The sequence below is a fragment of the Leptidea sinapis genome, chromosome 4, assembly GCF_905404315.1.
Source record: "Leptidea sinapis chromosome 4, ilLepSina1.1, whole genome shotgun sequence".
NCBI lineage: Eukaryota > Metazoa > Arthropoda > Insecta > Lepidoptera > Pieridae > Leptidea > Leptidea sinapis.
Genome location: NC_066268.1, coordinates 953,777 through 968,117, shown reverse-complemented (window position 1 = coordinate 968,117; position 14,341 = coordinate 953,777). Strand labels below are relative to the sequence as shown.

General features: G+C 36.0%; 1 protein-coding gene across 4 annotated transcripts in view; it reads right to left on the bottom strand.

The window, feature by feature from the left end:
* The window catches only part of LOC126980001 (forkhead box protein P1), a 113,485-nt gene that overhangs the window by 16,013 nt on the left and 83,131 nt on the right, over positions 1–14,341 (bottom strand). For 2 of the 4 annotated variants that reach the window (XM_050829618.1, XM_050829616.1), the window contains exons 4-14: positions 11,145–11,233; positions 6,508–6,613; positions 5,279–5,485; positions 5,050–5,158; positions 4,602–4,715; positions 3,732–3,840; positions 2,945–3,117; positions 1,948–2,022; positions 1,788–1,832; positions 1,617–1,693; positions 196–297 (exon numbers count right to left, since the gene is read on the bottom strand). In XM_050829618.1, the coding sequence (XP_050685575.1) occupies positions 196–297; positions 1,617–1,693; positions 1,788–1,832; positions 1,948–2,022; positions 2,945–3,117; positions 3,732–3,840; positions 4,602–4,715; positions 5,050–5,158; positions 5,279–5,485; positions 6,508–6,613; positions 11,145–11,233 (1,206 nt within the window). Of the gene's footprint in view, positions 1–195; positions 298–1,616; positions 1,715–1,787; positions 1,833–1,947; positions 2,023–2,944; positions 3,118–3,731; positions 3,841–4,601; positions 4,716–5,049; positions 5,159–5,278; positions 5,486–6,507; positions 6,614–11,144; positions 11,234–14,341 lie in introns of all 4 variants that reach the window. The other 2 variants (XM_050829615.1, XM_050829619.1) reach the window with 2 other exon arrangements.

Here is a 14,341-nt window from a genome sequence, read left to right as displayed (position 1 = left end):
TTAACTACTTCAATAACTATTTAATATGTAAAAGATTAAGTGGTCATCACCTTTACCTTTAAATTCCGCGGAAATCCATTTCCAGCATTTATGGTTATTGAAATTCAAATTATAAACAGAATAACATCAAATTTCACTAAACGATTTAACATTATTGCATCTACCATAATCATAAGAAAATTTGAGGTATCTTACCTTCCAAGTGGCAGCGTTGCGTCTGAAGTAACAGAACGTCGACTGGAACCAATTGTAGATCTCATTCAATGTTAGCTGCTTGTCCGGCGATTCTATTATTGCCTGGAAATCATACAGCAACATTAAGGACATAGCTACCTTCTGGTCCAAATTTCAAATTTAAAGTGGTATTCTGTTAGAACTCTTTTTAGCTAAAATGTAGCTACATAATTTTTATAACGACAGTGAAACTATAGAGTATAGACCATCGAATTTAGTTTCAGTTCACAATTTGTAATTCTTCATTTTTATATCATAAATGTACTTGGATGATACGCTGCCGTCACATCTGCGCCTATATAAATCAGTGGGAAAGTAAAGTAAATAATGTAGCTAGCATATTGAAATAGTTTCATAGGATATTTATTTATATAGAATAGCTATTATAAAAGACCTGGTGCAGCTTGTGAAGCGGCTGAAAAAGACAGGGCATGCAAATACAGGAGTTAGACTCCGAATATGATTTTGTACCATTCGGTGTCGAGACCCTTGGTCTGTGGGCCCTAACGCTATAAGGCTTTTTAAGGCAATAGCAAAAAGGTTTGTCGACATCACAGGAGACCGAAGAGCTGGCAGCTATCTCGGACAAAGAATTAGTCTAGCTATTCAAAGGGGGAACGCTGCCATTATCTTCGGAACCTTGCCTTAAGGGACTCCTTTTAATAATATATTTAACATACATACATTGCATATTATATACATCCTAATATGTCGGTTAGTTCTCCAAACCAACACAGTATCAAGTCCTATAAGGACGAGTGTAAGATGTTCATAACTGTAGTTAGAATAGGTATTCATTTTGGACCATGGATTTCGTGATTCATTGGTCAATTTGGAAAGTTTTTGTTACGAATACATGACGACAACTATCTTGCAGATCCTGGACTAGGGGATATTGTTTTGCCAGACGATGATATTGTATGAGAATGATAATCAACAAAAATCATGAACTATGAAAGAAAAAGCTATACTTATTACCTAGTATGAGTGGTGTTGGTGTGACTAACGTTAATAAAAAAAAATACCAGTGGAAGGCTCCTTTGCTGCCGGATGCTGGATTATGGGTACCACAACGGTGCCTATTTCTACCGTGAAGCAGTAATGTGTAAGCATTACTGTGATTCGGTCTGAAGGGCGCCGTAGCTAGTGAATATACTAGGCAAATGAAATTTGACCACTTATGTCTCAAGGTGACGAGCGCAATTGTAATGCCGCTCAGAATTTTTGGGTTTTTCATCCTGAATCCATAATCCTGAGCAGGCAGGGTGTATCAATTACAATCAGCTGAACATCATGCTCGTCTCGTCCCTTATTTATTTATTCCATACCACATTATTTATATATTTAGTATTTAAATAATATATATTATTTATTTCCATTACCTGCCGAATGAGTGAAGCATACGTAAAAGGGGGCCGAACATCCGCCGACTTGTAAAACTCTCGGTTTCTTTGTATTTCTGTAAAAATCATTTCAATTCCTTTTATGTAAGTCTTATAATCTTTTCGTGAGTAACTACAGTTGGGGTTATTAGGTTTTAATTATAATATTACCTTGCTGAACATCTAGTCCGGCTCTTTCGAGCATATATGGCAGACCTTGGGAAATAAATAGCCTCAGTTATTAAGTTTTTATCTAATTTATCTTTGTTGACCACAGTTAAGCTTAATAGATACTTTTTTTATTTTTATTAAATGTAATTTTAACAATTACCTCCAGCGATAGCAACGCCCGATTTATCTGAAACACGTCGTCTGACAGGACCCGGTGAGGCACCTTCATTAGCACCTATAACAATATATTATTTTAACACAAAATATAAATATTTTATCATATTTCAATATTTTGGAGAGGCTAAGGACAAAAGACTACTTCATATTACAAATGATCTTTCAAACTAAAACCTATATCAGTTATTAATATTCACAAACACTTTGTAATTAATATTAAAATATTACAAAACTAACTGAGTTTTATGTAATTTAATATATAGTTATTGTAATAACTGTATTAATTAAAGTTATTTCTTGTGGGTGCGTACCAACACTGCTTCTTCCGGTAGGTGGTCGCCATTCGAGGACTTTACTGCCCCAACGGTCATCTATTCGTTTAAAATCTAATCCAATACATAGGAAAAAGTAATCTTAATTAATTGTATTAATTGCTTAATTAAAAGTTAATATGCTTTTAACAGTCACAATGCCTTTACAGTGAATCGTATCAGATAGGACATGGGGTCATGTAAAGCGATAAGACCCCGATAATATCGAACTACCTTCATGACATTAAAGATGGAATGCCTCATGTGCTTGTTATTATAAAACGAATTTATTTTCTCAAAATTTATTCCTTTTGAATTTTATTTGATGTCATTTCTAATATACTAGATACTAATACCGCTTCGGAAACAAATGGCGCCCTGGGAGAGAAGAGGCGGCGCAAGAAACTCTCCCAGGATTATTTTTTTGCGCTCATTTGAATAAAAATATACAATATTGTATTGTCATTGCAATCGCTATAAAATAATCATAATCTAGTCCCAGGCTGTCCGATCACTGAGATATTCAGTTATGGAGTAGTAGGATTTACGACAGAGCCATTTTTTAATAAAACATTTATTTATATTATATTGGATTGCATGATACCCCTTCATATATCTACGCCTTTTGATAAAAAAGACATGTTTCCTCATGCCGAATGTAGATCTAACCATGAGGCAGCTTATGATGATGAGTGTCTCTGGCGGCGTGGAGGTGACGCATCATAGCTGCAAGTCGGTCCCGCTCACGTCTAAGTTGAAGTTCAAGTTGAGCTACAACTTGCATTTGAACACGAGCCTGCGCTGCCGAGCGATCGTCAAGAGTATGGGCCGCTTCTAAGTGCCTGGTAAAATGTAACTTATATTACTTAAAGTTTATTATATTTGTTAATTGATGTATGTTTATTCCTTGTGATGAAATTATTAAGCAATCTTCATAGGCTACATTTTATCTCGGAAAAATGCATGGTTCCCGCGGGATTTGTGATAAACTGAAATTCAAGTCGATGAGCTATAACTTAGTACACCAATAGCAGGTTTAGTTTGCAATCTTCCACGAAATAAGATACATATAATATGTTGGGGATGGGAGTGAAAACGGGAACCGGAACTGGAATAGGATACGAGATAATCTTCAATTCCAAACTTGCTTATTATTTAAAAACAAAAACCTTTTATCTACGCGGACGAAGTCGGCTAGTATTTCTTAACTTGCATTTAGTAATTGAGTCATTAATAAGATGAGTTTGATAATCTAATGATATCATATAACATATAATTCTAATTCTTTGGATCGTCCTCTTAATAAATTGTATTAAAACCAAAATTAATTGCATCCTACGACAAAAGTATATTTAAATAAATTCTCTTTGCGCGTTCGTTACATTTGTAAATAACTAAATGATGCTATTATCCTTTTGTGGTTTGTCTTGATTTTTGTGTAGACATGCATACTTACTTCAGGAAAGCTTGGAAGTCTTCGGCGAGTGCATCACAGCCTGGCCATTTACAAACACCACGTCCATATAAGGGGTGTTCTTCTATTTCGCTGCCCCATAACATTAAGCCTAAGACAGAATTACTTATTAATAACAAAAAAAACCTTCTTACAAGAAATTTTTACTTAAAACTCGGGTAAGTTGTGTTAAGAGTGTTAGGTTAGGAATTATATTAGGCTTTGATAATCATCATCCGGAAGACGTCCACTGCTGGACAAAGGTCTTCCCCAAAGATTTCACGACGATCGGCGATCTTGACCAGACCGTCGGTCTATAGTGTGGGGGGCCTACTAACACTGCGTCTTCCGGTACGTGGTCGCCATTCGAGGACTTTACTGCCCCGACGGCCATCTGTCCGTTGAACTATGAGCCCTGCCCACTGCTACTTCAGTTTTGCAATCATTTGGGTTATGTCGAAAACTTTGATAGGAAATAAGAGTCCAAAAAAAATTTGATGTCTATATCTTTACAAATAGTTATTAAGTGAAGTTAAATTAAACTTCGTTTATTTGAAAGGTGGCATGGCATATACAATTTAGTAGCTTAGGGTTCCCAGTAAATTGTCTTCATATATTGGGAATGTCTCGTGACTTCCTTAGCGGTTTATTATAGGGTTAGATTTTCACGTCCAATAAATTATCTATATTATAATATTATATGTTTATGATTATATTATATATAATTAGGCCTTTGTCTAGAAGAGGACGTCTTCTGGCACAAATGGTGAAATGATTATAATATATTTGGATGATATTCCTGATTTGAGTAAAATAAATTGAATTGGTAATCGTGAACATTCTCCCTTTGTTTAATAATGTAGTGATTGTTACCGGGAGCATTTGGAGGCACGGAAAGTGGAGCATGCATCAGGTACTGCCGTTGAACAGCTTGAAGCTGCTGCACTAGCTGTTGTTGCTGAGCTCCAAGCTGTTGCTGTAGAGAGCCTACAAAGAGAAGACAATGGTAAAAATCGAACAATTGTTATGACAATAAGGGAAGGGATGAGACGAGCAGGACATTCACTTGATGGTATTGTTACAATATACTGCATTTAAGATTTCACGTACAAGCAAACTTTGGAATGAGCCTCCTTGCGCGGTCTTTCCAGAACTATACGACATGGTTTGCAAGAGAGTGTTAGCAGTCGTCATCAGCACGCTTTTTATGTATTCTCTCAAAAAGAAATTTTTCTATAATTGCCTCACAAATTCATTTTAAAAAATTGAATTTACATCTTCTTTAACTGCTCTTTCTGAGTTCTATAAAAATGGTAAATACCTGGTGAGTTGTCTTGCGGTGGAAGATGCGATTGTGAGAGCATGTTTAGATTGATCTGGTCCTGAAGACGAGATTGCTCTAATCTTTTCGCTGCTTCGGACGACATATGCTAGAAAAAATGGTCACATTAGTTTAAGTTCTTTTATGTTATCCTTTGTCTTAAAATTTTATTATAATTGGTAATTATTGAATGTGTTATGTTAAATTTTATCATACTGTATCACCATACCTGTTTTTGCATCTGATGTTGGTGAAAGAGGCGTTGCTTCATCAACGCTTGCAACTGGCTATGTTGGTCTAATAGCTGCATCGCCAGAAGATCTGGTGCAACCAAAGGGAGTGGAGATCTGTTCCCGGCAGTGGCACTTCCTGATGGTGACCCAGGAGCTGGGCTGGATTGGGTTGAACCACCCGTTGGAGAAGTAGGTTCGGAGCCCTATGGATGGACAATAGTCAAATGTTTATCAGCCAACAGATAAAACTGCCCAATACAAGAATGATAGCTGCCAATCGAGTTAAAAATTTTTTTCGAGTCTATACCCCGTCTGTCTGATATGCAAATAAATTTAGAATTTAATATCAAACTTCAGACGGTCATCGAATACGGGTTGAACTACTTAACCGTAACCATAAAAAAAAATATTAAAAAAAATTAAAGTAAATAATTGAAATTTCTAATTTTTTTAAAAACAAATAAATTGTAGGTACATTTAGGAAAAAAAATAATCACCCTAACGAGGAGAGAGACCTCGATTGACCTACACGTTCTGATTGCTACGGCGCAGCATGGAAGAAATAAGGGTCAGTGCCTACGCTAGCTCGCGACTACTAGATTAGTGTCAATGCCTATGCTACCTCGCGGCTTCTAGACTACTTACAGGATGTTTCAAAATGGTGCTATGGAAAATTAATTTATTTCGGTGAATTATTTATTTTAATTTTAGAATTTGTTGCAGTGAAAACTTTTTTAGCATCGTTATGATTTAAAAGTCAATGAAACGAGACAGTAAAAAGAGACAGAACATATAAATTCATAAAATTTAACGTGGTAGAAAATGAGATAGGAATCATTATACGGTGTTTTGGTACAAAGCGATCATAGCTGAAGAAGAGATTGTCTTACGTATGACGCTTGTATTCCTTAATATATTCTGACGTCTTCTGGACGACGTATTACTATATAGACACCAGGAGAATACAAATATGGTAGCGGTGATAGTAATGTCTTTCATAGCAGTTGAAATCATGTGTCGTCCTAGCTGCATGTACCAGGAGTTCATATGTAGTTTAGAGGTTCATGCACAATGCAGGTTTCAGTTCTGACATGTGAACTTTGTATGCACACAAGTGGCCCTAACCGTGTGTTTATTTAATGTCGTAATTGTAGCTCTACCCTTTATATTGAAATTAGAAGAATTTTTCAGCCTATTTGCTATTCAACAGTTAACAGAAACATACCCTGGCCAGGGAGAGTGGTTCATTGTCTCTCGGAGGGCTGCGACGCGGAGGCGAACTGCGCCGGCGACGCCGACCCGCTTCTCCCCCCCACCTCCCAGACTCGTCTCTGTAACAAAGGATGTTACGTAAGACTTGTAGTTCTCGGACAAACATTTAATATGAAACGGTAGAATAGTAAAATAAACAAATATTTATATATATATAAGTCATCAAAATAGCCCAAATGATTAAGAAACTAAAGTGACAGTGGGCAGGGCACATAGTTCGACGGATATAAAGAAAAAGTCCTCGAATGGCGACCACGTACCGGGAGACACAGTGTTGGTAGGCCCCCCACAAGATACACCGACGATCTGGTCAAGATCGCAGGAATACGTTGGATGAGGGCAGCGCAGGACCGATCGTCGTGGAGATGTTTGGGGGAGGCCTTTGTCCAGCTGTGGACGTCTTCCGGCTTACGAATAGAGAGAACGGATTCTTTGATAATAAAGAGTCACCACCGCTGATACCTCTTGGATTTGCAGAGGAATCACGGGAGCGTTGCCGGGCAAAAGATATTTGTTGTATTGTAATTGTTTATGAATTATAGTGATGAGTCATGATGAATTTTATCCCGAAATTTCAAATGGCTGGATCGTAAAGCCTCAGTAACTGCCCGTTTGCGTGCACCTTCCAGGCTCTAACATGCCCACAGCTCTAATCACTTCTTCTCTTTGTTATATGTCAACGTAACATGTCCAGAAAAATAACAGGCTTCATCTTAAAATAAACAAATAAAACAAAATTATTCGTATCATTAAACTTTACGTTCTCAGATTAAGTATCCGTCTTAATCTATGTTTGCGCTGTTAAATTGTTACAAGAATTAAATTCAAATTCAAATATTTTTATTCAAAATCCCTTATTGAACGTCAACAACTACCACACATTCAAAAGAGACTGCCTCTGACCTGAGAAGAACGGGCGCAAGAAACTCAGCGGTTTTTTTTTAATATAAAAATATGGATTACAATGTGATATCGTACAATAAACATTTTTAATTAAAGAGCCTGAGGGTGTTCGCTTTATTCCCAGTCCGTGGTGTCATTAAGCAAATCGTTCATGCTATAGTAGCCTTTCCCACACAAACGTTTTTTAACAATTGTTTTGAATTTCGTAACACATTTGTTTTGTACATTTTCTGGGATCATATTGTAGAAGCATATACATCGCCCAACAAAAGAGTTACTAACACGACCCAACCTAGTAGTAGGCATAACAAGTTTATGTTTGTTCCTCGTGTTAACATTATGAATGTCACAGTTTCTAGAAAATTCCTCAATGTGCTTATGAACATACAGAACATTTTCAAAAATGTATTGAGAAGCTCTTAATGATTCTTTAGGACCTAGGTTATAACGAATATCCCTCTTCTGCAGCACAAAGATGGTATTAATATCAGCCTAATTTTTCAACTGTGAAATTTCCAATCCGGAGTAATTTTTTATCATTGATTTTTTTTCCTTTTATTTTAAATTTCGAAAGAGGCAACTAAAAATGATTCCATCTTGCTTATTCATTTATGTAATAATTTTTGAGGCATGAAGCTGTTAATTAAATATTCTAACAGTTACTTGATTTGTGTAGTATTTATTACTAACACAATATATTGCCGTTAATTTGGTAAATTATCATAGAATCGTATACTTATTTAACTATAAACGCAAATATTTACTAAAGACCTGTACAAAATCAAGCTGACAAAAAATATATTGATGTATCGTATATTAAGGAGGGCTTTCACTTTCTGCTTCCTTAATCGCTATCCACTCGGGCCTATGACAGATAACAGATAACAGACTTTGGTCATTTCACAAAAACAAAATGGCGGCATCTTAGAAAAAGTGAAGTTGACTATTTTACATTTCTTCATCAAATGATTATCTTAAATAAAATTAAAATAAATAATCAATCTAGTTCTAGTCCCCTTTTTTGGGGTTAAAATATTATTCGAGTGCAAATAATTCTTCGCCTTCTTTTCATTTCATGATTTTATAATTCAGCCATTAACCATTATCAGTTCTACTCATAGCAGTAACAAATCAGTTAATGTCATATTAATTCTCTAAGGATACAATCGGCACTCGAAAGCTCGATTCGGATATGTGAAAGGATTTTTTTTTCTTATTTATTTAGGGGCTTTTATATGTATCTACATGTCAGCTCCATTATAATCTAAGTAAATTAACACTAAAATAAAAGAAAAACAAAATGTTTTACTTAACAAACTAAAAAAAAGTTAATAAAAGGAAAAGCAAGTTATACAGTCTTCAACAAATAAGACTTATTGATTCAAACAGACTTATGGCATCCTTAGATGCAGGACGGGCAAGTATATTTACAAACATGCGGGTATCAAATCTGTTCAAACCCAAAAGTCCTACAATTTCGTCTCTACTAGACTGATGTCCGACATATTAATTTAATAAGTGTTCAACATCCTCAATTATTCCACATAAATCACATAGAGGTGACTCCGCAATTTTCATCAAAAATTTGAACTTATTCAAAGGCATGTTTCCGGATGTCAGTCTGGGAGCAATAACAATGAACCCCCTTTTAATCTTTACATTTAAAAACACGGTATATGAGGAGGCTGAGACTGCAAAGTTCTATACTAAATTCCTTTTTCTAAGGATTTACGATCAAAGATGTGAAGGCATTAGAAATGCAATGTGCTATTGATGCAAGTGAACGAACGTTCGGCGGCGAGCGTCAGATTTTAGCGTTACACGGGAGCGTCAGATTCAGATCCATTACACGATATATATACACAGCAATATAAGAGTAGATTAGATCTTCTTATTTCCGTAATTCATATTAATCTTATTATTAGGTAGGTACTATAAGACTTCTCTAGACGCCACTGTTATTTTTCATTGAGGCGCAACTCTCGTCTATATGTATATATATATGTATACATTTCATTGCTATACAAGCGTTGTAAGCGCTGCGGATTTTGAGGGAATTGTCAAACAATAAATGACTACATTGTTTTAAAAAACTTACCGATGATACGTAAAGTTTTGATTGGAATAGTTACAGTTTGTGCAAGAATTTCTGCAGAGAGATACACTGAAATACACCATATTTATGTTAAATCACGTCCGTCTTTTAGAACAATACTAAAACACTGCTAAATCGCTGGTAATCTCTATTAGGCAACATATTCAAATCTCCTACATCACTTTTAGTACTTATTCAGAAATCGTCAAGTCGAACAGTGAAAACGACGCTTTATGAAGCACTGCTATGTGGCGAACAAATAGCTGAACCGGCTAACATCAGTTTGTTCGTGACGATGATCTCATTAACTAAGTTTGTGTTTACTTAGAAACCGTGACTGCGTGTTTATTTAATAAACAATTGCTTACTTTTAAGTGAATGGTTATGTACCACTTATTTATTTATTACAAGCGCCTGCTCCGCGACTTTGCCTGCGTTCCAAGACTTATATCTGACGGATTTTATATTTTTTGCGCAAGATGCTAATTTAGTAAACATTTAGTACAAGTATATTTATTTTATGTTAAAGATCGATCGAGAGGAGCTTGTTGAGCCACAAGAAGCAAGACAGGGTATGGAATAGTTAAGTTAGGAGAGAAAAAATAAACTGATGCGCTATCGACAATAGACAAATTCAAGTGCATAACATTGAAAGAATAAAAACAAAGATTATTTATTTTTTATTATATTCGTATAAGCGCTTATAGGCCGGCAACGCTTCTCTTAACCCCTGTTTTTGTAGATGTCCATGGGGTTTTCTCACCAGTTCCCATCATGTGAGCCTCTTTCCTGTCAGCCTTTTCTTTGACTAAGAATAGAGACTTTTTCCCTACTAAATGTATTACCTCAGAGGTGTTATTTGTTGCAGATCAATGATTTATGGCAAACTAAGCTTTTTAAGGTGCGTACAAATTACGCGCGTCAAAACCATCGAACACATGCGACGCGAATAATACCGCGTTCGAACGTGCCGCGGGGTGATCTGCTCGCTGTTTCAAGGAGGTTCTGTCATTTCCTCGGGTGCAGTTGGAACGGCTGTAGATTTGACTCGCGCGGTGAATATGTAAAAATTGTCAGTTAAACAATGAAATTGACTATTTTGATAAACGAAAAAGGTATTGCAGGCTAGTATACGAGTCTCCAGTTTATTTTTTTATGAAAATAAGGGCGAGACGAGCAGGACGTTCAGCTGATGGTAATTGATACGCCCTCTCCATTACAATGCAGGGCGGCACTACAATTGCGCTCGTCACCTTGAGACATAAGATGTTAAGTCTCACCTGCCCATTAATTTCACTAGCTACGGCGCCCTTCAGACCGAAACAATAATGTTTACACATTACTGCTTCACGGCAGAAATAGGCGCCGCTGTGGTACCCATAATCTAGCCGGCTGCCGGCATCCTTTGCAAGCCAACCTCCCACTGGTATACAGAAATCTTAAGGTTATTGCTAATTTTGTTTACAAGAACAAACTGGTTTGTTTAGCTGTCGCGGGCTGTTCAAGCTTAATATCAACATATTAGCTGACGCGGCAAATAAAAGTCAACATGGACACACCCTAAGATTAAAGAAATTACTATAAAACCTTACCTATCCAAACAGCGGTCCAGTTCGAATGAGTTGAGTGGTGGCGGCTTCGCAGCACCACCCGGACTTGAGTTCAGTGCTGTTTCCGGACCCTGTAGAAATACACATTGTTAGTTCTTTGACGACAGCCAGCAACATACAATTATGGTAGGGAGTACAAACATTTTTGGGTGATTCTAAAATTTTACTCCTTTTACTAGTGGCAAAGTCGTAGAGAAAGTCGAAAGGAGAAGCGTCATTGTACAATATCCACGCCTTTTGGACCCTGTCGATCAAGTGTCATGACACCAAATGGCAGAAATAGAATTAAATCAAATCAAATCAAAATCACTTTATTCATTTAGATCAAGGAAATAAATGTCACTTATGAGTGTCAAGTTTTTTTTCTTTTTATATCCACTGCCACTTCGCAAAAGGTTAAGCTTTTATGAGAAGAAGGGGCAAGAAACTTCGGCAAGAAACGTCTTTTAAATCAACATTTACAGCTTTATCGTTGTAAAAATCATTTCAACTACAATATTATACTCGTATGTAAAGTGACGCAACAAAAATACTCAAACGTCAAATGTTTAAAAATAGTGCCTTACACAAGTACGCCAAAAATGTAAATATAAAAATTATGTAAATTATTTTCATAAAAAAAAATAGTAGACATAGTAAGGACTATTACCGACATATTTGTGATGTTTGCCGTCTTCTTCATGTCTAGTACAATAAAAATGTCTACGCCAAAGGTCTACAAAGACAAATAGAATTTTTTGTAATTGACATAATATAATATATTTTGCATTTGAAAATGTTTGTAATTTTGTCGAAGATCGTACTCGTATTGGCAGTTTTTTCAATCATGCGAATAATTTTGCCAATATGTGGCACAACAGAATTATTGCTACTAGAAAAGTCAGATGTCGAACACAACATTTGCTGTGCAGAGCAGGTACATTGTGATTTGATTAACTCTACATCTACTGTTTTTTTTATATTTTATTTTTGAATATATTTTCTTTGAAATGCATTTCTTTTTAAAAAACCAAAGCAATCAAACAATATTTTGAAGTATTGAACGATGCACTTTCAGCTCACTTCAAATTATTACGAAGGCATTTTCCAGGAACGCGTAGAATAAAATTAGTATTACTCAAATTCAAATTCTAAAAAAACTTTATTCACGTAATAGTCTATAAGTATAATGTAATACGTTTATAAGTTATTTAGTGCAAGTCAGAAGTATAAAATATTCAATAATAATAAATTTACAAACATTACTCTCACATGTTTTGATCATTCAAATAGTCTTTCACATTTTAATAGCACTTAAATATTATTTTCAGATACCCAGTTTGAGCATAACACACGATCTTTTGCAGTTGTTTTTTTTAAGTATTCATGTATGTTACTATATTTGTTAATAATTAACACATTTATTTGATTAAAATACTTTTTAAATCTTTACAATAATTAGTAGCTAAATTTTTACATTTGTACCCCTGAAAACGTCATGAAGGACAGAAAACGTTGGATTAAATAAATAACAATAAAAATGTAATAGTTACGTAAAAACTTAAAGCTAAAATACAGTTACAATTACACGCATTGTAATCACTTAAAAAGTATTTCATTTAAATAAAACTCACTCAATGTTGTCATCACTCAAATTAGACCATCTTCAAACATAGAACTGGCAACATTCCGGATATGGCACACTTATGATACGTTATAAAAAAAGATAAATAATGTACTATTTGTTGTGTAAATTGCAAAAACAAATTATGTGGGCGATGTGTTAACAAATATCTATTTTGTTAGTCAAATTTTCGGTCGTTCGTGTTACATACGTGTACGTTAAAGTTTAATGTTGGCAAATAATATTAAAATGAGTTTATTTGTATTGTCTAAATAAAGATTAATTTCGGCCTTGCATTTTTAAAGAGGATAGTTTTAAGTGGTCAAACAAAACTAATCTTCCTATCGGCGCTTTCACGCCTAAACCACTGGAAATTCGATTTGGTACAAAAATAGCGGCGCGTAGATAGTACATTGTACATTCTCCGGGCCTCTGGGCCCCACGGGCCAAGTACGTCGTCGACGCTTGCTGTCTTCGGCAGTCGAAGCAGTATCCGTAGCACCAATACGTAGCTTGGACACGAGAAGGCCAGAGTGTCGACGCAAGTTACGTGCACATACACCAGCCCTTCCCCGTGTAGCTCTAAAACAGTTGGTATATTAAGCGCGGCAAATGCCCTACGGATGGCTTCATTAATGCTATATAGTGGTTAATTACAGGTTGTTATATATTTTGTCACTAACTATGGGCCTTATGAGAAAGCTTATGGTTGCTCAGTGGGGAATGAAGAGGGCTATGCTTGGAGTTTCCCTGCGAGATCGAATGAGAAATGAGGAGATCCATAGGAGAACCAAAGTCACCGCCATAGCTCAAATGATTGCGAAACTGAAGTGGCAGTAGGCAGGGCACATAGTTCAACGGACAGGTGGCCGTCGGGCAGTAAAGTCCTCGAATGGCGACCACGTACCGGAAGACGCCGTGTTGGTAAGTCCCCCACAAGCTGGACCGACGATCTAGTCAATATCGCCGGAATACGTTAGATGAGGACAGCGCAGGACCGATCGTCGCGTCGTAGAGATCTTTGGGGGAGGCCTTTGGCCAGCAGTGGACAAAGCAATCTCCTTTGGAGCTTTTTGGGATAGTTTATCAGCTCGAGTGAAGGGATAAATTCAAGCAGAAATGTCATCATATTATTTATATACAATTATCTCCTAACAGAAATTTCTTATCCTACTAATATCTTCCCTTTCATGGCGTGCGTGCGTGAAGAATGGGATGTCGCTATGCCAACTTAATGGCTGAGAGGCTTGCCCTGCATGTTTCAGTATGACAACTCTCTCTGTTAATAATTTTCTCATATTAATTTTCATTCATTTTATTAAGATAAAATCTTTAGTTGCAAATGCAACAGGCAACTGCTAGTTACACATATATATCCCTTGAACTAACTTTCGTTCTTAAATGTAATTATCATTTATATTTGCATCAATCACAATCTATTTGGCAATCACATCTTGAAAATGGTGGTCATATAAGTTAAATAAAAAAATTACTAAATTGCTAAAAGGAAATTCACTATTTAGCAAAATCGTGTTAAATCATGAGAAAAATCAAACACGTGAAACTGATTTTATGT